This window comes from Oncorhynchus keta, chromosome 25, assembly GCF_023373465.1.
Source record: "Oncorhynchus keta strain PuntledgeMale-10-30-2019 chromosome 25, Oket_V2, whole genome shotgun sequence".
Taxonomy (NCBI): domain Eukaryota; kingdom Metazoa; phylum Chordata; class Actinopteri; order Salmoniformes; family Salmonidae; genus Oncorhynchus; species Oncorhynchus keta.
Window position 1 is genome coordinate 47,951,969 of NC_068445.1, and position 25,743 is coordinate 47,977,711.

Genomic DNA, 25,743 nt, shown 5'->3' on the forward strand with positions numbered 1-25,743 from the left:
TCCTCTGGTTTCGCTGTGGGTAAAGGATGCTCCTCTGGTTTCGCTGTGGGTAAAGGATGCTCCTCTGGTTTCGCTGTGGGTAAAGGATGCTCCTCTGGTTTCGCTGTGGGTAAAGGATGCTCCTCTGGTTTCGCTGTGGGTAAAGGATGCTCCTCTTGTTTCGCTGTGGGTAAAGGATGCTCCTCTGGTTTCGCTGTGGGTAAAGGATGCTCCTCTGGTTTCGCTGTGGGTAAAGGATGCTCCTCTGGTTTCGCTGTGGGTAAAGGATGCTCCTCTGGTTTCGCTGTGGGTAAAGGATGCTCCTCTGGTTTCGCTGTGGGTAAAGGATGCTCTTGTTTCGCTGTGGGTAAAGGATGCTCTTGTTTCGCTGTGGGTAAAGGATGCTCCTCTGGTTTCGCTGTGGGTAAAGGATGCTCCTCTGGTTTCGCTGTGGGTAAAGGATGCTCTTGTTTCGCTGTGCCATCGTGATGCAAGCAAACAAACAAACAAACAAACAACAAGGTGCTCATTTTTTTATTTGCTGTCAGGATCTCAGACTTAAAACAATAAAGCGGCATTTTAAAATAGCTGTATTAGTCAACTTTCCCCCCTCATACCGTTTCTAGTTATAATACAGTGTATTGTTGTTATTGTGGTTTGGCTATTTTTATTTTATACATTTCCACATTAGGGTGCTATGATCATTAAATTGCACTAGGAAGCAGCAGTCCAATCACAGACGATCACAGTTTATCCAGGAAGTTGTCCAGGGTAGGGATGCCTTCTTTGAGACCTTTGCGTTTGCGGGTGTCTGCCACTACTTGCCATGGCCGACTGGTCTCGTCGAAGGGGTCCCCGGGCAGGATCTGCCAGTGGTCGAACACACACTGGGGGAAGGCCTGGCCACCTGTGTTGGATCTCAGGTCCGCTGTGAAACCTAACGACATCGGGGGGGGAATAAAAAATAAAATATTCATAAACAACCAGAGGTCTGTGTTGTTTTGTCATGCTTCTCTGTAACTAGTTGGTTGACTCCTATTTCCTATGTCACGTTCCTATCCTGACCGAATACAATGTTTTACTTGTTAAAGAGCTAATCATTTTCATAAAGGCTGTGATTGTACCAGTATAGTGATATTTTTTCCACGGAAAACTCTTTGGTCCTTTAAAAAAAAACCTGCTGTATGTAAAATATTTTGTGATAGCTTGGAAAATAAATACATGTGACTGTATGGTTGTTTCCAACGTCGGGGTTGTTTTCCTAAAGAAGTTAAATCCGCTTTGTGTTTTGTTTCCTTGCCCGCGATACTGTGACGAAACAGGCAGGGAGCAGGTCTCGAACCCTCGACCTTCGACCCCGAAGTCCAGCGCGCTATCGAGCACGCTCAAGCGGCAGAGTCGATATCCGCGCTTATAAACCCAGGGTCGTTACACTACTAACAAGTATTGTGGTATTGTCCTGGCCCTACTAAATTAGTCTTTTTAGTTATAGAATATATATATATATATATATTTTTTTAGAAACGTTACATTTGAATGGTTTCTTTTTAAGTGTTGTTTCCATTCATTGTTATGGTGAAATGGGTCGTTGGAAGACGTGATGAACGTACCCAAATTATTAATTGATTGGGCCATCCATTTAAAATGGTCTGTTTTACATTCAGGGTTGAAATGTTTCGTTTGGAAAGCGTGATATGAACTCACCAAACGATTCGTTGACTGGAAGGAAAGCCTTCACGATGAAGATGGGTGTTCCAGCGACCTGCGACTCCTCAAATACCATGCCTCTCTTTCTGTTCAGCACACCGTAGATCCCTCCAACGACGTGCTCTGGACACTGCAGGAAGAACGGTTTAGGTAAGTTGAAATACATTGAACTAAAAATATATTTTAAAAAAAACACACAACATGCAACAATTTAAAAGATTTTACTGAGTTACAGTTTATATAAAGGAAACCCAGTCAATTGAAATAAACGAATTTGGCTCTAATCTGTGGATTTCGCATGACTGAATACAGATATGACCGTAGTGACGGCTCAAGCGATGCAGTGCCTTAGACCGCTGTGCCACTCGGGAGTCCCAAAAGAATACACCTGTAAAAGACTATTTATTACACACCATAGCCTACTGAATTTGATTTCGGAAGCAAATGAAAATGTCACTGATTTCCCCATTTGATTGATTCAGCATTGTCTCAATGAAGCGTTTGGCGTGCGTCATGCACAGTTACAAGACCTGCTGAAGCTAGTAGCAGGCGGACAATCAATACCCACTGTCGTAGTCTGGTTGAAGTCTGAGCTGGCATGTGAAGCTAACTGAAGACCGGCTAGCTTTAGAAAACCCAGAGTAGATCTAGCTTGATTCATAGGATATTTTATTTTTTATTTTACCTTTATTTAACCAGGCAAGTCAGTTAAAAACAGATTCTTATTTTCAATGATGGCCTAGGAACAGTGGGTTAACTGCCTGTTCAGGGGCAGAACGACAGATTTGTACCTTGTCAGCTTGGGGGTTTGAACTTGCAACCTTCCGGTTACTAGTCCAACGCTCTAACCACTAGGCTACCCTGCCGCCCCAAATAGGATACCCCTCAGGACTCGGAAAAGGTTGAACATCCCTTACTATTCTGTCTGGATATTCTGTTGTGGTTGTTAGCACCATCTCACCGGGTCAAATTCCTGGTACATGTAAATGTATTTGGGAGTATAAAGAAGATTCTGATTTTGAATCTCACTTCTGAGTTCCACGTGGACTCACCTGGATCTGGATCAGGTAGACTGGTTCTATAAGTCGTGACTGAGCTGAGAGGTGTAGATGACTCACCTGGATCAGGTAGACTGGTTCTATAAGTCGTGACTGAGCTGAGAGGCGTAGATGACTCACCTGGATCTCGACCAGGTAAACTGGTTCTATAAGTCGTGACTGAGCTGTGAGCTGAGAGGCGTAGATGACTCACCTGGATCAGGTAGACTGGTTCTATAAGTCGTGACTGAGCTGAGAGGCGGAGATGACTCACCTGGATCAGGTAGACTGGTTCTATAAGTCGTGACTGAGCTGAGAGGCGGAGATGACTCACCTGGATCAGGTAGACTGGTTCTATAAGTCGTGACTGAGCTGAGAGGTGTAGATGACTCACCTGGATCAGGTAGACTGGTTCTATAAGTCGTGACTGAGCTGAGAGGTGTAGATGACTCACCTGGATCAGGTAGACTGGTTCTATAAGTCGTGACTGAGCTGAGAGGTGTAGATGACTCACCTGGATCAGGTAGACTGGTTCTATAAGTCGTGACTGAGCTGAGAGGCGTAGATGACTCACCTGGATCTCGACCAGGTAGACTGGTTCTATAAGTCGTGACTGAGCTGAGAGGTGTAGATGACTCACCTGGATCAGGTAAACTGGTTCTATAAGTCGTGACTGAGCTGAGAGGCGTAGATGACTCACCTGGATCAGGTAAACTGGTTCTATAAGTCGTGACTGAGCTGAGAGGCGTAGATGACTCACCTGGATCTCCACCAGGTAGACTGGTTCTATAAGTCGTGACTGAGCTGAGAGGCGTAGATGACTCACCTGGATCCCGACCAGGTAGACTGGTTCTATAAGTCGTGACTGAGCTGAGAGGCGTAGATGACTCACCTGGATCAGGTAGACTGGTTCTATAAGTCGTGACTGAGCTGAGAGGTGTAGATGACTCACCTGGATCAGGTAGACTGGTTCTATAAGTCGTGACTGAGCTGAGAGGTGTAGATGACTCACCTGGATCAGGTAGACTGGTTCTATAAGTCGTGACTGAGCTGAGAGGTGTAGATGACTCACCTGGATCAGGTAGACTGGTTCTATAAGTCGTGACTGAGCTGAGAGGCGTAGATGACTCACCTGGATCTCGACCAGGTAGACTGGTTCTATAAGTCGTGACTGAGCTGAGAGGTGTAGATGACTCACCTGGATCAGGTAAACTGGTTCTATAAGTCGTGACTGAGCTGAGAGGCGTAGATGACTCACCTGGATCAGGTAAACTGGTTCTATAAGTCGTGACTGAGCTGAGAGGCGTAGATGACTCACCTGGATCTCCACCAGGTAGACTGGTTCTATAAGTCGTGACTGAGCTGAGAGGCGTAGATGACTCACCTGGATCTCGACCAGGTAAACTGGTTCTATAAGTCGTGACTGAGCTGTGAGCTGAGAGGCGTAGATGACTCACCTGGATCAGGTAGACTGGTTCTATAAGTCGTGACTGAGCTGAGAGGCGTAGATGACTCACCTGGATCTCGACCAGGTAGACTGGCTCCATGAGTCGTGGCTGAGCTGTGAGCTGAGAGGCGTAGATGACTCGGCGTGCTGTGGGGATGATCTGCCCGCCCCCTCTGTGGATGGCATCCGCATGCAGCGTCACATCATGGACGTCGAAACGTATCCCCCTCATGTTCTCCTCACACAGGACACCCTGAGAAAGAGAAGGTTTTTCAGTGGTGGTGGGGTTCTCTGGTTCTGATAGCCTGTCAGTGGGGGTGGGGTTCTCTGGTTCTCAGAGCCTGTCAGTGGTGGTGGGGTTCTCGGGTTCTGAGAGCCTGTCAGTGGGGGTGGGGTTCTCTGGTTCTCAGAGCCTGTCAGTGGTGGTGGGGTTCTCTGGTTCTGAGTGCCTGTCAGTGGGGGTGGGGTTCTCTGGTTCTGAGTGCCTGTCAGTGGGGGTGGGGTTCTCTGGTTCTCAGAGCCTGTCAGTGGTGGTGGGGTTCTCTGGTTCTGAGAGCCTGTCAGTGGGGGTGGGGTTCTCTGGTTCTCAGAGCCTGTCAGTGGTGGTGGGGTTCTCTGGTTCTGAGAGCCTGTCAGTGGGGGTGGGGTTCTCTGGTTCTCAGAGCCTGTCAGTGGTGGTGGGGTTCTCAGAGCCTGTCAGTGGTGGTGGGGTTCTCTGGTTCTGAGAGCCTGTCAGTGGGGGTGGGGTTCTCTGGTTCTGAGTGCCTGTCAGTGGTGGTGGGGTTCTCGTGTTCTGAGAGCTTGTCAGTGGGGGTGGGGTTCTCTGGTTCTCAGAGCCTGTCAGTGGGGGTGGGGTTCTCTGGTTCTCAGAGCCTGTCAGTGGTGGTGGGGTTCTCTGGTTCTGAGAGCCTGTCAGTGGTGGTGGGGTTCTCTGGTTCTGAGAGCCTGTCAGTGGTGGTGGGGTTCTCTGGTTCTCAGAGCCTGTCAGTGGTGGTGGGGTTCTCTGGTTCTGAGAGCCTGTCAGTGGGGGTGGGGTTCTCTGGTTCTGAGTGCCTGTCAGTGGGGGTGGGGTTCTCTGGTTCTCAGAGCCTGTCAGTGGGGGTGGGGTTCTCTGGTTCTCAGAGCCTGTCAGTGGTGGTGGGGTTCTCGTGTTCTGAGAGCCTGTCAGTGGTGGTGGGGTTCTCTGGTTCTGAGAGCCTGTCAGTGGGGGTGGGGTTCTCTGGTTCTCAGAGCCTGTCAGTGGTGGTGGGGTTCTCTGGTTCTGAGAGCCTGTCAGTGGGGGTGGGGTTCTCTGGTTCTGAGTGCCTGTCAGTGGGGGTGGGGTTCTCTGGTTCTCAGAGCCTGTCAGTGGGGGTGGGGTTCTCTGGTTCTCAGAGCCTGTCAGTGGTGGTGGGGTTCTCTGGTTCTCAGAGCCTGTCAGTGGTGGTGGGGTTCTCTGGTTCTGAGTGCCTGTCAGTGGGGGTGGGGTTCTCTGGTTCTCAGAGCCTGTCAGTGGGGGTGGGGTTCTCTGGTTCTCAGAGCCTGTCAGTGGTGGTGGGGTTCTCTGGTTCTCAGAGCCTGTCAGTGGTGGTGGGGTTCTCTGGTTCTGAGAGCCTGTCAGTGGGGGTGGGGTTCTCTGGTTCTGAGAGCCTGTCAGTGGTGGTGGGGTTCTCTGGTTCTCAGAGCCTGTCAGTGGGGGTGGGGTTCTCTGGTTCTCAGAGCCTGTCAGTGGGGGTGGGGTTCTCTGGTTCTCAGAGCCTGTCAGTGGTGGTGGGGTTCTCTGGTTCTGAGAGCCTGTCAGTGGTGGTGGGGTTCTCTGGTTCTGAGTGCCTGTCAGTGGGGGTGGGGTTCTCTGGTTCTGAGTGCCTGTCAGTGGGGGTGGGGTTCTCTGGTTCTCAGAGCCTGTCAGTGGTGGTGGGGTTCTCTGGTTCTCAGAGCCTGTCAGTGGGGGTGGGGTTCTCTGGTTCTGAGAGCCTGTCAGTGGGGGTGGGGTTCTCTGGTTCTGAGTGCCTGTCAGTGGGGGTGGGGTTCTCTGGTTCTCAGAGCCTGTCAGTGGTGGTGGGGTTCTCTGGTTCTAAAAGTTGGTGCTAAAGGGACTTGACCCCCCCCCCCCAGCCCTGCTGGTGTCTGCTCACCTCCTTGGAGGCCCACTGGAACCCTGCCACCACGCTGTCTTTGATCTCGTTGAGGTACTGCACTCCCTTGGTAACGTCCGTCAGGATGTTGGGTCCCGTCCCGTCGGGGCCGAAACACCAGATCTTGCGGGCCTCTGTCACCTCCCACTCGTACTTCTCAGTCAGGTAGCGAGCCCTGGTCTTCAGTTCCTGTCTGGAGCTCACGTCCCCCTTATCGATATCCTCCGCCAGACCATCCTGGAAGGGCCGGGCCTTCATGTATAGACGGTTGTGTTTGTTAGGGGACTTGGACAGGCAGACCTGGTCTGAATCCTCGGCTACGGTCTCGCGGTAAGACACCACAGGGTCAGATTTCTGGGAGAAGTATGAAGAGGATTCAGTTTTTTTTGTATCTTCACTCAATATTCAAAGGTTACAAATGTGATTTCAAAAACAAGCTAATTTCATCCTTTTTGAAAAGCATTCCTGTACAATGCAGTAAGTCAATATCTTCCCAACCTTTAGGGGGATCCCAGCGTGGTCCTCCTCCAGATCCTTCAGGCAGATCTCCAGATGAAGCTCCCCAGCTCCAGCTACGATGTGTTCTCCAGACTCCTCAATGATGCACTGCCACACAGAGAGACAGGACAAAGACACATAAACAGCACCGTTTCCCTACATCTCGAACAGACTAGTATTGTACCTGGACCATGGGGTCAGATTAGTATTGTACCTGGACCATGGGGTCAGATTAGTATTGTACCTGGACCGTGGGGTCAGATTAGTATTGTACCTGGACCATGGGGTCAGATTAGTATTGTACCTGGACCATGGGGTCAGATTAGTATTGTACCTGGACCATGGGGTCAGATTAGTATAGTATTGTACCTGGACCATGGGGTCAGATTAGTATAGTATTGTACCTGGACCATGGGGTCAGACTAGTATTGTACCTGGACCATGGGGTCAGACTAGTATTATACCTGGACCATGGGGTCAGATTAGTATTGTACCTGAACCATGGGGTCAGACTAGTATAGTATTATACCTGGACCATGGGGTCAGACTAGTATAGTACCTGGACCATGGGGTCAGACTAGTATAGTATTATACCTGGACCATGGGGTCAGACTAGTATAGTACCTGGACCATGGGGTCAGACTAGTATAGTATTATACCTGGACCATGGGGTCAGACTAGTATAGTACCTGGACCATGGGGTCAGACTAGTATAGTATTATACCTGGACCATGGGGTCAGACTAGTATAGTACCTGGACCATGGGGTCAGACTAGTATTGTACCTGAACCATGGGGTCAGACTAGTATAGTATTATACCTGAACCATGGGGTCAGACTAGTATAGTATTATACCTGGACCATGGGGTCAGACTAGTATAGTATTATACCTGAACCATGGGGTCAGACTAGTATAGTATTATACCTGGACCATGGGGTCAGACTAGTATAGTACCTGGACCATGGGGTCAGACTAGTATTATACCTGAACCATGGGGTCAGACTAGTATTATACCTGAACCATGGGGTCAGACTAGTATTATACCTGAACCATGGGGTCAGACTTGGCCAGGCGTTTCAGTCCCTCCACCAGCTTGGGCAGGTCAGCAGGGTTCTTGCACTCCACCGCCACCCTGACCACGGGACTGACGCTGAACTTCATCACCCTCAGGTTGTGGGCGTGCTCGAAGGTGGAGATAGTCCCGGTCTTCACCAGGAATTGGTCTACTCCCACCAGACCCACGATGTTGCCGCAGGGCACATCCTCAATGGGCTCTGTGTAGCGCCCCATCATCAGAATGGTCCTGGGAGACAGAGGGAGCACAGCAGAGTTTAGTGAAGTCTACCAGTTATATTTTTAATTTGTCAGAAGACCTCACGTCTAACCAGTTGTCGTAGGACAGTCACACACACACACAACTCCAGTCGTGTTCCATAGGACAGTAGGACAGTCATATAGTTTCACCATATTAAAACGAGTTCATTTCACATAACCAACCGGGTTGACCTTAAAATGAGGGACAGACATTTCATGTGATTAGATTCATCACTAAATCACATGAAATGAATAATATTCTCCAGAAATGACTGTCAAAGCAACACAATATGTTGGGCTTTACAATGATGGCGAAATCTCTGAGAAATGTGGGGGTAAAGTGATTTTAAAAAGCCAAAAAAGCAGAATTTACCAAGTGCTCATTCATATTTTTAAAAAAACATTTTTTTATTTAATTTTCCATTTGGTCTCTATTAAAAGGGCACTTCATGCTTTTAAAATTCAAATATTGGTGCACAATTTCTACTTAAAATATCAATTTGGACACAAAAGATCCTCATTTGGTTGAGCAACCCTCCTGTATTTGAGCTGGTGAATAGGACATGTATGTATTCCAGCTCCGTGTACCTCTGAATGGGTTTAAGGTACAGGTCCTCCTTCTTCCCAGGAGTGTAGTTGGGTCCCATGATGCGAACCTTCTGCCCCGTGGCCACCATGCCGGAGAACACGCGGCCGAAGGCGTAGAAGCGACCCTTGTCGCTGGTGGGCACCATCTTGGAAATGTACATCATCAAGGGAGCTTTGGGGTCGCAGTTCTTAATGCCTGGGAGGGTTAAGAGGGAGGGCGATCAGGGGATGTATGGTTTTCGGGAGAAGGTTGAGAATCTGAACTGGGATCTGGGTAGTTAAGCGTCTCCGCCTGATTCACCCTAGTCTGGTGATGTAGCCAGCTCTTCTATTGTTTGGCTGTTGGCAAGACTTTTGGCATTACGAAGAACAAAGAAAGAGAGAGAATTGTCTAATGTACAAATGAACTGAAGCACCAGGCTAGACTCTGACTCGCCCATTGTGGACTCTTCGTCTCTGGGCCCTTCATACTAATGAAGTACTACTAGCAGGCTGGACTGACTCAGCTACTACTGCTACTGCTACTACTAGCAGGCTGGACTGACTCAGCTACTACTGCTACTACTAGCAGGCTGGACTGACTCAGCTACTACTGCAACTACAGCTACTAGCAGGCTGGACTGACTCAGCTACTACTGCTACTACAGCTACTGCTACTACAGCTACTGCTACTACTAGCAGGCTGGACTGACTCAGCTACTACTGCTACTACAGCTACTGCTACTACTAGCAGGCTGGACTGACTCAGCTACTACTGCTACTACAGCTACTAGCAGGCTGGACTGACTCAGCTACTACTGCTACTACAGCTACTAGCAGGCTGGACTGACTCAGCTACTACTGCTACTACAGCTACTAGCAGGCTGGACTGACTCAGCTACTACTGCTACTACAGCTACTAGCAGGCTGGACTGACTCAGCTACTACAGCTACTGCTACTAGCAGGCTGGACTGACTCAGCTACTACAGCTACTGCTACTGCTACTACTACTAGCAGGCTGGACTGACTCACCCATTGTGGACTTGTTGTTCACAGGGACCAGTACAACAATCAGACTGAAACACCAGTTACTGCTACTGCTACTGCTACTACTGCTACTGCTACTGCTACTACTACTACTGCTACTACTACTGCTACTACTACTACTGCTACTACCACTACTACTACTACTACTACAGCTGCTACTGCTACTACTACTACTACTACTACTACTACTACTACTACTACTACTACTACTACTACTACTGCTACTACTACTACTGCTACTACTACTACTACTACAGCTGCTACTGCTACTACTGCTACTACTACTGCTGCTACTACTACCACTGATACTACTGTTGCTACTACAACTGCTACTACTACTACTGCTACTGCTGCTACTGCTACTACCACTGATACTACTACTACTGTTGCTGCTGCTACTACTACTACTACTACGGCTGCTACTACTGCTACTACTACTAATGCTACTACTACTACTACTACTACTACTGCTACTACTACTAATGCTACTACTACTACTACTACTACTACTGCTACTACTACTACTACTACTACTACTACTACTACTACTACTACTACTACTACTACTACTACTACTACTACTACTACTACTACTACTACTACTACTACGGCTGCTGCTACTACTACTACTACTGCTACTACAGCTGCTACCACCACCACCAGGCTAGACAGGCGCACCAGTCTACAAACTCACCCATAGCGGCCTCGTCGTCGCCAGGCCCCTCGTAGAGCAGCTCACAGCGGTACCTCTGAGCCGTAACGGGGGAGGGCAGGTGGATGGTGATCATTTGGAGCAGAGCGTCTCCCGCTGGCAGCCAGCGGCGCATCACCGCCTGGGGGAATACAACATTATACTGCATCTCTATGGACCAGGATGTTCAGTAGGGTATACCAGGATGTTCAGTAGGGTATACCAGGATTTTCAGTAGGGTATACCAGGATGTTCAGTAGGGTATACCAGGGATGTTCAGTAGGGTATACCAGGATGTTCATTAGGGTGTACCAGTATGTTCAGTAGGGTATACCAGGGATGTTCAGTAGGGTATACCAGGGATGTTCAGTAGGGTATACCAGGGATGTTCAGTAGGGTATACCAGGGATGTTCAGTAGGGTATACCAGTATGTTCAGTAGGGTATACCAGGGATGTTCAGTAGGGTATACCAGGGATGTTCAGTAGGGTATACCAGGATGTTCAGTAGGGTATACCAGTGATGTTCAGTAGGGTATACCAGGGATGTTCAGTAGGGTATACCAGGGATGTTCAGTAGGGTATACCAGTATGTTCAGTAGGGTATACCAGGGATGTTCAGTAGGGTATACCAGGGATGTTCAGTAGGGTATACCAGGATGTTCAGTAGGGTATACCAGTATGTTCAGTAGGGTATACCAGGGATGTTCAGTAGGGTGTACCAGTATGTTCAGTAGGATGTACCAGTATGTTCAGTAGGATGTACCAGGGATGTTCAGTCGGGTATACCAGTATGTTCAGTAGGATGTACCAGTATGTTCAGTAGGATGTACCAGGGATGTTCAGTAGGGTATACCAGGATGTTCAGTAGGGTATACCAGGATGTTCAGTAGGGAATACCGGGATGTTCAGTAGGGTATACCAGGATGTTCAGTAGGGTATACCAGGATGTTCAGTAGGGTATACCAGGGATGTTCAGTAGGGTATACCAGGATGTTCATTAGGGTGTACCAGTATGTTCAGTAGGGTATACCAGGGATGTTCAGTAGGGTATACCAGGGATGTTCAGTAGGGTATACCAGGGATGTTCAGTAGGGTATACCAGGGATGTTCAGTAGGGTATACCAGGGATGTTCAGTAGGGTATACCAGGGATGTTCAGTAGGGTATACCAGGATGTTCAGTAGGGTATACCAGGGATGTTCAGTAGGGTATACCAGGGATGTTCAGTAGGGTATACCAGGGATGTTCAGTAGGGTATACCAGGGATGTTCAGTAGGGTATACCAGGATGTTCAGTAGGGTATACCAGTATGTTCAGTAGGGTATACCAGGATGTTCAGTAGGGTATACCACTATGTTCAGTAGGGTATACCAGGGATGTTCAGTAGGGTATACCAGTATGTTCAGTAGGGTATACCAGGGATGTTCAGTAGGGTATACCAGTATGTTCAGTAGGGTATACCAGGGATGTTCAGTAGGGTATACCAGGGATGTTCAGTAGGGTATACCAGGATGTTCAGTAGGGTATACCAGTATGTTCAGTAGGATGTACCAGGGATGTTCAGTCGGGTATACCAGTATGTTCAGTAGGATGTACCAGTATGTTCAGTAGGATGTACCAGGGATGTTCAGTAGGGTATACCAGGATGTTCAGTAGGGTATACCGGGATGTTCAGTAGGGAATACCGGGATGTTCAGTAGGGTATACCAGGATGTTCAGTAGGGTATACCAGGATGTTCAGTAGGGTATACCGGTATGTTCAGTAGGGTATACCAGTAGGGTATGCCGGTATGTTCAGTAGGGTATACCAGGATGTTCAGTAGGGTATACCAGGATGTTCAGTAGGGTATACCAGTATGTTCAGTAGGGTATACCAGTATGTTCAGTAGGGTATACCAGGATGTTCAGTAGGATATACCAGGGATGTTCATTAGGGTGTACCAGTATGTTCAGTAGGGTATACCAGTATGTTCAGTAGGGTATACCAGTATGTTCAGTAGGGTATACCAGGGATGTTCAGTAGGGTATGCCGGTATGTTCAGTAGGGTATACTGTAGGGTATGCTGGTATGTTCAGTAGGGTATACTGTAGGGTATGCCGGTATGTTCAGTAGGGTATACTGTAGGGTATGCTGGTATGTTCAGTAGGGTATGCCGGTATGTTCAGTAGGGTATACTGTAGGGTATGCCGGTATGTTCAGTAGGGTATACTGTAGGGTATGCTGGTATGTTCAGTAGGGTATACCAGTAGGGTATGCTGGCATGTTCAGTAGGGTATACCAGTAGGGTATGCTGGTATGTTCAGTAGGGTATGCCAGGGATGCTCAGTAGGGTACACTGGTAGAAAATGTCTTCAAAAAAATGTATTACACAAGTTTAGGTAGTTAGTATCTCTCTCAGTTTCTCTCAGTTTTATCCAATTTCGTTCCGACTGAACACGACCCTGGTCAGTCTGGAATTTAATGGCTAATTTCTCCACACAACATTTCTGAAGTGGTGACATACCTTCAGCAGTGGTTTCCCCTCTTTCTCCTTGTCATCAGCGTCGAGCTTCACATCCAGTTTCTTAATCAGTTTGTCGGCAGTCTCTTTGTTAAAATTCATGATGGCATCGAACACCTTTGGATAAAACAAGATGAATGTCACATTTATTTACTTCAGATGTGTGTGTGCTACACCCAACGGAGAAAAAACAAACATAAACAAACCTTAAAGATGGGATCCAGGACGAGTTGGCAGAATGTACGTGGGAGCTTTTCCCCGGCGGCATTGGTGGCTGATTTACTGAATTTACCACATGACGGGTCGAAGAACCTGGAGAAACACACGTGATCATCAACTGGAGAAACACACGTGATCCTCAACTGGAGAAACACACGTGATCATCAACTGGAGAAACACACGTGATCCTCAACTGGAGAAACACACGTGATCCTCAACTGGAGAAACACACGTGATCCTCAACTGGAGAAACACACGTGATCCTCAACTGGAGAAGCACACGTGATCATCAACTGGACTGTCCTCTGGAGTCATTGTTGGACACAGGTTAAGCCGGGTCATTTTTCATAGGAGATTCTCCATTGAGTTGTCTTTTTAAGTCAGGACCAGGCTTAACCTGTGTCTGGAAAACTGACCCAGAATCATCCACTGAACAGTGCTCTCCAACACTCTCTCCTCTCCTTCTCTCCTCTCCTATCCTCCTTCTCTCTCCTATCCTCCTCCTCTCTCCTCTCCTCCTCCTCTCTCCTATCCTCCTCCTCTCTCTCCTCACCTCCTTTCTCTCCTCCCTCTCTCCTCCACTCACTTTTCTCCCCACAGTTTCTTCATCATGTCCTCCACCTTCTTGCAGCGCTCCTCTGGGTTCATCTCCGTCTTTTGGTCTCCCTTGGCTGTGAACTTGGCCACGTACATCTCAGCAAACTGCTTCAGAGTGAAGGCCCAGCCGTGGAGACCCGAGCCGAAACCCACTGTGCCCACCATTGGGTCCACCTACACAGGGAAACACAGAACAGACGCATGTAGCGGATCGAACTAGTGGTCCTCTGCTTTGCAAACACGCGTGACTGCCCACTTTTAACATACTTACAAACACACGTGACTGCCCACTTTTAACATACTTACAAACACACGTGACTGCCTGCATTGAACATAATTACAAACACACATGTAACATCCTAGCCAGTTGCCCCACCGAGTATTTCTTTTGCATTTCAGGGACCAAGTGAAACAATTTCGAGCTCTGGAATGAACTTATCGTACCATCTGAACCCTGTGGTCTGACCGTACCATCTGAACCCTGTGGAGTGGTCTGACCGTACCATCTGAACTCTGGAGTGGCCGTACCATCTGAACCCTGTGGTCTGACCGTACCATCTGAACCCTGTGGTCTGACCGTACCATCTGAACTCTGTGGAGTGGTCTGACTGTACCATCTGAACTCTGTGGAGTGGTCTGACCGTACCATCTGAACCCTGTGGTCTGACCGTACCATCTGAACCCTGTGGAGTGGTCTGACCGTACCATCTGAACCCTGTGGAGTGGTCTGACCGTACCATCTGAACTCTGTGGAGTGGTCTGACCGTACCATCTGAACTCTGTGGAGTGGTCTGACCGTACCATCTGAACCCTGTGGTCTGACCGTACCATCTGAACCCTGTGGAGTGGTCTGACTGTACCATCTGAACCCTGTGGAGTGGTCTGACCGTACCATCTGAACTCTGTGGTCTGACCGTACTATCTGAACCCTGTGGAGTGGTCTGACCGTACCATCTGAACTCTGTGGTCTGACCGTACCATCTGAACTCTGGGGAGTGGTCTGACCGTACCATCTGAACCCTGTGGTCTTACCGTACCATCTGAACCCTGTGGAGTGGTCTGACCGTACCATCTGAACTCTGGAGTGGCCGTACCATCTTAACTCTGGGGAGTGGTCTGACCGTACCATCTGAACTCTGTGGTCTGACCGTACCATCTGAACCCTGTGGTCTGACCGTACCATCTGAACTCTGTTGTCTGACCGTACCATCTGAACCCTGTGGAGTGGTCTGACTGTACCATCTGAACTCTGTGGAGTGGTCTGACCGTACCATCTGAACCCTGTGGAGTGGTCTGACCGTACCATCTGAACTCTGGGGAGTGGTCTGACCGTACCATCTGAACTCTGGGGAGTGGTCTGACCGTACCATCTGAACTCTGGGGAGTGGTCTGACCGTACCATCTGAACTCTGTGGAGTGGTCTGACCGTACCATCTGAACTCTGGAGTGGCCGTACCATCTTAACTCTGGGGAGTGGTCTGACCGTACCATCTGAACTCTGTGGTCTGACCGTACCATCTGAACCCTGTGGTCTGACCGTACCATCTGAACTCTGTGGAGTGGTCTGACCGTACCATCTGAACCCTGTGGAGTGGTCTGACCGTACCATCTGAACTCTGTGGTCTGACCGTACCATCTGAACTCTGGGGAGTGGTCTGACCGTACCATCTGAACCCTGTTACATACTGACCATGATGCTGCCCATGGGTCCGCCCTCGTCCTCTCCGTAGGTGGCGATGATGACGTTGACGTTCTCTACGATGCGCTGGAAGGTGGCAAAAAGTGCGTCGGGTTTCAGCTGCAGCTCCAGCAACGCCCGGTCCATCTTGTTCATCATCAGAACAGGCTTTATCCGCTCTGCGATGGCCTGTCGCAGCACTGTCTCGGTCTGAACACACACACCTGCGACGGAGAGGAGAGGTTGGTACAGCACCACCTTAGAAGGGCATTAGTTCATCAAGGTGCTTGCAAGCTGCAACAAGGCCGTAGGCAGAAACTGTAAAGGAGTAGATTTTTTTAGTTGTATAGTTAGTCAGTGTTCAAATCTGTCATGATACACGTGTATAATAAATAATAATATTGCTATACTATTTAATAATGTTATTTAATATAGCTCTTGACTGTTGTACTACCTATTGTCGTTTACTAACTGGGATCCTACTCTAAACAAACCACAACTTATAAAGGCTTTATAGGGCATTTGTAAAGTATTCATAAGCACAATAAATAAAGATGTCACAAACCAGTAATAAGCAAAGTCATGCGATATATAAAAAAAAAAAGTGAAATAATTGTTGTGTTGCCAAATGTGGTATAATCCTTTTGCTTACCCTCCAGAAAAACTAGCAACGTAAATGTCGTTTTTATAATCTGAAAACAATATTTGGCTAAATGGTTAGAAAATAAATACAGTTAGAAAAAACATGTGCGTTTTAAAAAGTATATTTCAAAGTTACAAATATTTTCGTGTTCGGAGCGACCTCCAATTCCTGACCTGTTCGTATCTGAGGTCCTCCAGCACACTATTTGTAGTTCTTTAGTTGTATACCGTTACAGTACGTGCACACTATTTGTAGTTCTTTAGTTGTATACCGTTACAGTACGTGCACACTATTTGTAGTTCTTTAGTTGTATACCGTTACAGTACGTGCACACTATTTGTAGTTCTTTAGTTGTATACCGTTACAGTACGTGCACACTATTTGTAGTTCTTTAGTTGTATACCGTTACAGTACGTGCACACTATTTGTAGTTCTTTAGTTGTATACCGTTACAGTACGTGCACACTATTTGTAGTTCTTTAGTTGTATACCGTTACAGTACGTGCACACTATTTGTAGTTCTTTAGTTGTATACCGTTACAGTACGTGCACACTATTTGTAGTTCTTTAATAATATGTCAATGTGAGAGTCCTTGCGAATAAGATTTCTAATGTATGTATAAAGGCCAAATAACCTTGAACTTTAAGCATCATGGGCTGTTACTGGGGTGTGAGCGAGCCAAGCATTGGATGCATTACAGCCAGGACACTACAAGACTGTGTCCAAAACAGCACCCTAGTCCCCATATCACAGGTCACTACTTCTGATCAGAGCCTCGTAAAGTTGTTCGGATATTGGACACAAGCAGTGCACTATATAGGGAATAGGGCGCCATCAGTCCCTTCCTTGTCATACCTGAGACACAGTCTACAACAACTAGTGCCCCGTCAGTGACGCGGAGAGCAGCCGTCACCTCGGAGGAGAAGTCCACGTGACCGGGAGAGTCTATGAGGTTAATGAGGAAGCCAGAGCCATCCTTGCACTGTTTGATGAAGGCCAAGTCATTCTCAGCCAATTCATAGTACAGAGAGATGGCTCTGCAGGGAGGGAGGAAGAGAGGGTGGGAGGGAGGGAGGAAAGAGAGGGAGGGAGGGAGGAAAGGGAGGGAGGAAGAGAGGGTGGGAGAGAAGAGAGGGTGGGAGGGAGGGAGGAAAGACAGGGAGGGAGGAAAGAGAGGGAGGGAGGAAAGAGAGGGAGGGAGGGAGGAAAGAAAGGGAGGAAGAGGGAGGAAGAGAGGGAGGAAAGAAAGGGAGGAAGAGGGAGGGAGGGAGGAAGAGAGAGAGGGAGGAAGAGAGGGAGGGAGGGACATGTAACCATTGTGACCATCGTACATTTAATGGCTGTCTCTCAATCACTCTCACACAGTGGTCTATTAGGGTACAGGATACCAGGGATAAGGTCAAGCATCTCTAAGTAGGAGTGCTGATCTCAAATTCAGTTTTGTCTTTTAGGTTCATAAATGAATAGGATTTTAGGTCATTTGTGGTCAATAATAATTCAAATGCAGGTTGATTGTTGAACAACTTAGTTTTGTAGGTCTACCTCAGATTCCCAAAGAGAATATTACCCTTACAAGGTACAAGGTTACACACTTATAGTAGAAAAAGGGACATATTGTTGTAAAGAAAAACATTTGTATATTACACTCTCTGAGGAGGACGAGGTATATTGTCTTGAGGGAAACACATACGTTGACTTGATGGTGATGCACCTCTCCTGCTCGTCTTTCCTGGTGTCTGTGAAACGCGTCTCGCCAGCCCGGGCGCCAGCGATGATGCCAGCCTTGCACACCAGGGAGTCTGTGAGAGTGGACTTCCCATGGTCCACATGGGCGATCACAGACATGTTCCTGATGTTGGACTTCTTGTCCATGATCGCACGGATCTGGTCTACTGTAAAATTCACCTGGAAAGGGGAGGTGAGATCTGGTCTTTTGTATAAATTCACCTGGAAAGGGGAGGTGAGATCTGGTCTACTGTAAAATTCACCTGGAGAGGGGAGGTGAGATCTGGTCTTTTGTAAAAATTCACCTGGAAAGGGGAGGTGAGATCTGGTCTACTGTAAAATGCACCTGGAAATGGGAGGTGAGATCTGGTCTACTGTAAAATTCACCTGGAGAGGGGAGGGGAGATCTGGTCTACTGTAAAATTCACCTGGAGAGGGGAGGTAAGACTTGGTCTACTGTAAAATTCACCTGGAGAGGGGAGGTAAGACTTGGTCTACTGTAAAATGTACCTGGGGAGAGAAAGTGAGATCTAGTCTACTGTAAAATTGATCTGGTCTACTGTAAAATTCACCTGGTGAGGAGAATGATCTGGTCTACTGTAAAATTCACCTGGTGAGGGGTGGGGATTGTTAAATTAATTCCAAAGCCAATAGCCTAATAATTTGCTGCAGTAACCTATAGGCTATGACGCATCTAAGAGAGGACACTATAACCCCAGATTGTACACCTGCATGGTTTCATTGTAACAGGTGCATTTGTTTACAATGACAACACCGGTTCTTACCTGTAGCCCATGTAGTAAACTGGGCCTGGGTCTAGCCTACAGGGGCAGGCAGAGTTGCCCAATGTGAGCACGTGAAACTTTAATACGGCCATCTCAGGGAACGGCGTGCTTGTGCTATTTATAACACGGGGCCGGGGGTAATGGTATTCTGTCTGACTGTACCCCTGCATTGGCACGCACATTAGGCCCGAAGCCTACCGAAAATAACACTATTTAAATTCAAAAGAAACACTACGAGACGAGGTGTTGTTTACGGCAAATGTATTCAGTTAGCCTGCAGCAACTAATTCACGTTCCACAGATGACTTTAATGTCTTGTTGATAAATAAGCCTAGTCACATTACATAGGTCATGCTTTACTTCGATTTGTAGAACGAATAACACATTTTGTTAACGGTGTGACATGCTTGCAATAATCACAGCATCCTTATATTAGGCTAGTAAGTAATGAATACATTCCGTTTCATTTTAACCATTTGTTAAAATTCTGCATACGTCATCGACAATTATACTAAAAAGGATCTTAATTTGAAAACCGTCGCTTTTAGAAGAAAGACAAACATTGTTAATGGCTGTAATTTGTCAAAACATGTTATATAGACTTACCATGATAGCGGTTCTTTATATCCCCAGCCTCAGCCGGTTGTTCCTCTCTTTCGGGGTGCTAGAGGGAAAGAGAGACTATGACGCACTGGTCTTGGTTAAACTCTGCGACAGCCGGCACTCTGGAAGTCATGTGGAATATGAATATGTCACGAAGTGTCATATGGACCCGAACTGTATTTTTAAAAGGGATATTAGCAGAGATATTTTTGTCGTTACCGATCTAGTCTATGCAGCATGATTAGACTCTCAGAAATGTGCAAGGGGACAGAATATTTAATATTTTGGCTTCTACAACTGAACAAAAAATATAAACGCAAGATGTAAAGTGTTGGTCCCATGTTTCATGAGCTGAAATAAAAGATCCCGATATGTTCCCATAGTTCTCTAAAATGTTTTGCACAAATTTGTTTACATCCTTGTTAGTGAGCATTTCTCCATTGCCAAGATGATCCATCCACCTTACAGTTGTGGCATATCAAGAAGCTGATTAAACAGCATGCTCATTACGCAGGTGTACCTTGTGCTGGGGGACAATAAAAGGCCACTTTAAAATGTGCAGTTTTGTCACACAACACAAATCCCACAGATGTTTCAAGTTTTGAGGACGCGTGCATATTGGCATGCTGACTGCAGGAATGTCCGCCAGAGCTGTTGCCAGAGAATTGAATGTTCATTTCTCTACCATAAGCCACCTCCAATGTAGTTTTAGAGAATTTGGCAGTACGTCCAACCAGCCTCACAACCGCAGACCACGTGCAAATCAGGATCTCCACAACCTTGTCCAGTCATGTGAAAGTCATAGAATAGGGCCCAATTCATTCATTTAAATGGACTGATTTCCTTATAAGAACTGTAAATCAAATCAAATCAAATTTATTTATATAGCCCTTCGTACATCAGCTGATATCTCAAAGTGCTGTACAGAAACCCAGCCTAAAACCCCAAACAGCAAACAATGCAGGTGTAAAAGCACGGTGGCTAGGAAAAACTCCCTAGAAAGGCCAAAACCTAGAGAGGAACCAGGCTATGAGGGGTGGCCAGTCCTCTTCTGGCTGTGCCGGGTAGAGTCAAATCTTTGAAATTGTTGCATGTTGCATTGACATTTTTGTTCAGTATAATATTATATGTTATGTTTCATATGGTATGTATTAATTTGTGGATGTCCTTCATTAATTTTGTCTGATATGTTACGAAGTCCAATTTATTGTGGCTAACGTTAGCTAGGTGCTAGGGGTTAGGTTTAGGAGTAAGGTTAAAGGGCTAGAGTTAGGGGAAGGGTTAGCTAGCATGCTAGGGGTTAGGAGTAAGGTTAAACGGCTAGAGTTAGGGGAAGGGTTAGCTAGCATGCTAAGTAGTTACAAAGTAGATAAAAAGTAGTTGCTAATTAGCTAAAATGCTAAAGTTGTCCATGATGACATTTGAAAATGCAACCTTAGGGTTGCTAGACTACCCCTGGACTCAGGGGAAGACTTAACATATTAAATGTAAATCCGAGACACAGCAATTAGTAAAATATGTTACGTTTTTTTATAGTATTTATTAATTTGTAGATTAATTCCAGAAAGAAAAACAAATCCCAATGTGAAATAATGCTTTTTTTAGCCTGTTCATTGATGTAAATAGCAGCCAATGTAAATACATTTGACTGGTCATGCTGGTCATGCTCTATAGGTTCATTTGAATAATTATATGTCCGACAGCAGGAGAGCTGCTGCAAACTCTTGCGGTGCTTTCAAGACAACTGGGATCTCTGGAAAAATTAGAAGGAAATCAAATCATGATGTCAGTGATCTTCAGGTCACAAAAGCTCTGACGAAGGCCGTGAGGACGATACGTAAAGCTTATTAAAGATCAGTGATGCTATCAAGAGCAGTGTGCGGTTTCCTTTTTCCTTCATAGCGATCTTCAGGTCAGAAATCAAGAAAGAGCCCCGAGTTCCCGAGTTGGAAATCTGAGTTGGATGACCATTCAGTATTCTTCCCAGTCACAGCTTGTTTCCCCCCAGTTCCCATTTGTTTTGAACGTGGCATCAAACGACAACTGGAAGGCAGGCTGCATCAGCGAGTCACACACCACTTTGCCATGAGCTGGAGGCAGTATGCATTTTGAAAACCATTTACTTAATTGTTGGAAAGTTGAACGTTTTAATACACATTACGAGCCATGTCTTACCTTGCTTCAAAGTAATTTCACTCCCGAGTGGCGCAGCGGTCTAAGGCACGGCATCTTAGTGCTAGAAGAGCCACTACAAACCCTGGTTCGATCAAGGGCTGTATCACAACCGGCCGTGATGGGGAGTCCCATAGGGCGGTGCACAATTGGCCCAGCATCGTCCGGTTTAGGGGAGGGTTTGGGCGGGGTAGGCCATCATTGTAAAATAATAATTCGTTTTTATTAACCGACTTGACTAGTTAAATAAAAATACATGTAAAAAGCCTATTAGATCTCCTCTTTAAATTACTAATGGGAATCTCTGTCACGTGAAACTGTCATAAGAAAGTGGCCCTTTGACAACAGGTATTTATTTTCCTGCTAATTGCAAACATTTGCATGTAGCGCACTGCTTGTGTGCATTGCAGTGCTTTATAATGTGAAGAAATAATCGTTTATCAACATTTTAAGCTAAACGTTCTGATCTGTTACATCAGACTCGTTGCTTTTTAACGTTTAATTTAAAAAAAACGTAGCCTACGCCTGCCTACTGGTTGTATGAATTTGGGATCGATCATCTCACAACTGTCCCAGAGTCTGTTTGGTATAGACTATTGCATTCTCAAAAATAGATAGCCTAAACTTTTTTTTCTATAGTAGATTGACAAAGGCTAGTGATTTCGCTGTTAGTTACTGGTCATGTTGGCTGAGGAAAAGTAAACGCGGACAGTTATTTTAACATCTTTCAAAGTGCACATCAGAATTCGGGTAAGAAGGACCTCATCTTTGCATTCTCCACTTGTGAGACCTTCCTGGTTCCGTCCCTCAAGTCAGTGAGTCAACACAGGAAGGAGAAATGGATGGATAGTTAATTTATTTCCAAAGCTGCAATGATGGGACACACAGTATGAATGAATGATCAGTAGTCGACGCGATATAAATAGCACTCCCATAGCAATTCTCCATAAATCTGCCCTATAATATACTAACAAAAGAAAACAATCTAAATGTCTATCAAAGTCATTGTGATCATATAGTGGATTTAACCATTTCTAATAATAAAAATAAATGCATCGTTTCCATGTATAATCTCATATTTACAACATCAAAATAAACCATCAACAATTTTACTATTCAAAATGTCAAACTAACCTGAAAAATGACACAATGTGTCCCCCTCTGGTGGTGAAGAAATATAATAAACCAAGAATGTACCACATATTTTCCTAAACTAACAAAACCGGGATAATACACTGGCTGGTGCTCATGAGTTTATAAAACATATACTTTATACATTTGTCATAAAATGACCTGCAATGATGGGACACACATAGTATGGATGAATGGTCAGTAGTCGATGGGATATAAACAGCACTCCTAAAGCAGATGCATTTTCCAGTTAGCGACCAACTTCAAAGAGGGAACTGTAGCATAAATCCCACATGGAAAACAGATTTGACAAATAACATATAAAGAGTACCTTATTTGATGGCAAACCAACAACAGAAGTTACTAATAACATAAATCGCTAATGTACAATGTAAAAGGTGTATTTTATGATGTAATGTGAACTTTTTACATTTCCCAGGACCATTTAATTTTCACCTCACCCACAGTAATTCTCCACAAATCTGCTGTGGATTACCCAGAATCCCATACGTTTATCGCTAAATTAGACAATGTAAACACACTAATCTACCAGGAGGTGGAATAATATGCAGGAATTTAACAATTTAATCACATCGTTATTTTTTAAATTTTATTTCACCTTTATTTAACCAGGTAGGCCAAGTTCTCATTTACAACTGCGACCTGGTTACACATGCATTGTCCTCTTCATTTGAATAACCATTTTCTAAATGTGATTTCTGTCTTTCTGAGCACTGTGGGTGGACGCCCTAATAAGGTCACACACCTGTAAATTCAAATGTTTCCGGTTAAATATCCACCACCACATTTTCCTAATGCAAATGTCCTGGTGGCTAATGTTAGCTAGGCGGCTAGCTAGTAGTTAGCCAGGCTAGAAGTTAGGTTTTAAAGGGGAAGAGTTAGCTAGCATGCTAAGGAGTTGCAAAGTCGCTAATCAGTTCAAATTCTAAAGATTGTCTGTGACGACGTTCAAAAACACGGATCATTTGGGTTGCTAGACATTTGTGTTATAAGACCAACCACCCTAATAACCTGCTGTTTTAAAGTAACCAATTGTAACATATGATGCAAATGTGAGTGTCCCGGATGTACATTTACTACGTTTACGTCTAGTCAATGAGACGAGGGGTTGTTGGCAGTTTTGTTCCACTTGTGCCTTTACAAAAGTTCTGTGTACTCATCTACTTTGGGCCGTGTTGTGGTAGTTGATATGAATTGTCAGGCACTAGGTGGCAGTGTAGGCCTGGCCTTTAACTTCAGGGAATCAACAGAGCTGTAGCTACTAGAGAAAATATTTTACAGAGCATAATTATCATCCAGAAATACTCAAATGAACGGAGTAAAACATGCACGTTTTTGTTCTAGCCCCGCACTGTCTGACACACCTGAGTCAATTTGTTGAACCAGGTGTGTTCATCCCAGAAATAGGCTATTAATGTCTTGGTCAAAGAGCTAACAACAAAGACAGTAGTGTGCTAACACCAAAGGCAGTAGTGTGCTAACACCAAAGACAGTAGTGTGCTAACACCAAAGGCAGTAGTGTGCTAACACCAAAGGCAGTAGTGTGCTAACACCAAAGACAGTAGTGTGCTAACACCAAAGACAGTAGTGTGCTAACACCAAAGACAGTAGTGTGCTAACAACAAAGGCAGTAGTGTGCTAACACCAAAGACAGTAGTGTGCTAACACCAAAGACAGTAGTGTGCTAACACCAAAGACAGTAGTGTGCTAACACCAAAGGCAGTAGTGTGCTAACACCAAAGACAGTAGTGTGCTAACACCAAAGGCAGTAGTGTGCTAACACCAAAGACAGTAGTGTGCTAACACCAAAGACAGTAGTGTGCTAACACCAAAGACAGTAGTGTGCTAACACCAAAGACAGTAGTGTGCTAACACCAAAGACAGTAGTGTGCTAACACCAAAGACAGCAGTGTGCTAACACCAAAGACAGCAGTGTGCTAACACTAAAGACAGTAGTGTGCTAACACTAAAGACAGTAGTGTGCTAACACCAAAGACAGTAGTGTTCTAACACCAAAGACAGCAGTGTGCTAACACTGTTTTTTGCTGTGTTCAAACCAAGCTGATTGACTCCCATAAACGAACAGTGTGACTGTGACTCCCTATGGACCCTGACTTGTATTATGTGACTCTGCTTTCTTACTTTCGTTGATGTTGATGATGTGTTAATGTGGTGTTAAAGAGATGCGTTTTATAAACAGGTCTGCCGCTAGGTCTACTTTAGGTCATTAAGCCACAATATAATATTCACTTTAAAGTGTTCCTCAGCGGGCCGGTCAGACACTTCCCTCAGCTGGCCGGTCAGACACCTCCCTCAGCTGGCCGGTCAGACACCTCCCTCAGCAGGCCGGTCAGACACCTCCCTCAGCGGGTCGGTCAGACACCTCCCTCAGCTGTTTGGTCAGATACCTCCCTCAGCGGGCCGGTCAGATACCTCCCTCAGCTGGCCAGTCAGACACCTCCTCAGCGGGCCGGTCAGACACCTCCTCAGCGGGCCGGTCAGACACCTCCCTCAGCGGGCCAGTCAGACACCTCCCTCAGCGGGCCGGTCAGACACCTCCCCTCAGCTGGTTGGTCAGACACCTCCCTCAGCGGGCCAGTCAGACACCTCCTCAGCGGGCCAGTCAGACACCTCCCTCAGCGGGCCAGTCAGACACCTCCCTCAGCTGGTCGGTCAGACACCTCCCTCAGCTGGTCGGTCAGACACCTCCCTCAGCTGGCCGGTCAGACACCTCCCTCAGCTGGTCGGTCAGACACCTCCCTCAGCTGGTTGGTCAGACACCTCCCTCAGCTGGCCTGTCAGACACCTCCCTCAGCTGGCCGGTCAGACACCTCCCTCAGCTGGTCGGTCAGACACCTCCCTCAGCTGGTCGGTCAGACACCTCCCTCAGCTGGTTGGTCAGACACCTCCCTCAGCTGGCCGGTCAGACACCTCCCTCAGCGGGCCAGTCAGACACCTCCCTCAGCGGGCCGGTCAGACACCTCCTTCAGCGGGCCAGTCAGACACCTCCCTCAGCTGGTTGGTCAGACACCTCCCTCAGCGGGCCGGTCAGACACCTCCCTCAGCGGGCCGGTCAGACATCTCCCTCAGCGGGCTGGTCAGACACCTCCCTCAGCTGGCCGGTCAGACACCTCCTTCAGCGGGCCAGTCAGACACCTCCCTCAGCTGGCCGGTCAGACACCTCCTTCAGCGGGCCAGTCAGACACCTCCCTCAGCGGGCCGGTCAGACACCTCCTTCAGCGGGCCAGTCAGACACCTCCCTCAG

General features: G+C 46.7%; 1 protein-coding gene and 1 long non-coding RNA gene across 3 annotated transcripts; both read right to left on the bottom strand.

Moving 5' to 3' along the window:
• Window positions 1-498: 498 nt before the first annotated feature.
• LOC118377260 (elongation factor 2-like) lies at window positions 499-19,293 on the bottom strand. Its single transcript, XM_052479801.1, has 15 exons — window positions 19,158-19,293; window positions 17,732-17,946; window positions 16,897-17,078; window positions 15,410-15,621; window positions 13,709-13,893; window positions 13,110-13,215; window positions 12,907-13,020; window positions 10,406-10,544; window positions 8,685-8,880; window positions 7,827-8,085; window positions 6,783-6,890; window positions 6,285-6,638; window positions 4,241-4,423; window positions 1,684-1,816; window positions 499-916 (listed from the first exon to the last, which is right to left on the bottom strand). Exons 1-15 carry the CDS (start codon window positions 19,158-19,160, stop codon window positions 723-725), a joined length of 2,583 nt encoding a protein of 860 aa, XP_052335761.1. The 5' UTR covers window positions 19,161-19,293; the 3' UTR covers window positions 499-722.
• On the bottom strand, window positions 6,899-7,735 carry LOC127911865 (uncharacterized). Of its 2 annotated transcripts, XR_008079682.1 has the most exons (4): window positions 7,602-7,733; window positions 7,472-7,566; window positions 7,342-7,441; window positions 6,899-7,216 (listed from the first exon to the last, which is right to left on the bottom strand). It is a non-coding gene; the product is annotated as an uncharacterized LOC127911865 (long non-coding RNA). The 2 variants fall into 2 exon arrangements; XR_008079681.1 differs by lacking the exon at window positions 6,899-7,216 and having other exon boundaries at window positions 7,305-7,376; window positions 7,472-7,536; window positions 7,637-7,735.
• Window positions 19,294-25,743: the final 6,450 nt, after the last annotated feature.

Bases quoted from the DNA above. Each gene is read 5' to 3' on its own strand.
- LOC118377260 (XM_052479801.1), bottom strand. The intron at 8,086-8,684 runs GTACACGGAGCT...TCTGTCTCCCAG, and splicing joins TACCTTAAACCCATTCAGAG to GACCATTCTGATGATGGGGC. The intron at 4,424-6,284 runs GTGAGCAGACAC...TCTCTTTCTCAG, and splicing joins TCCAGTGGGCCTCCAAGGAG to GGTGTCCTGTGTGAGGAGAA.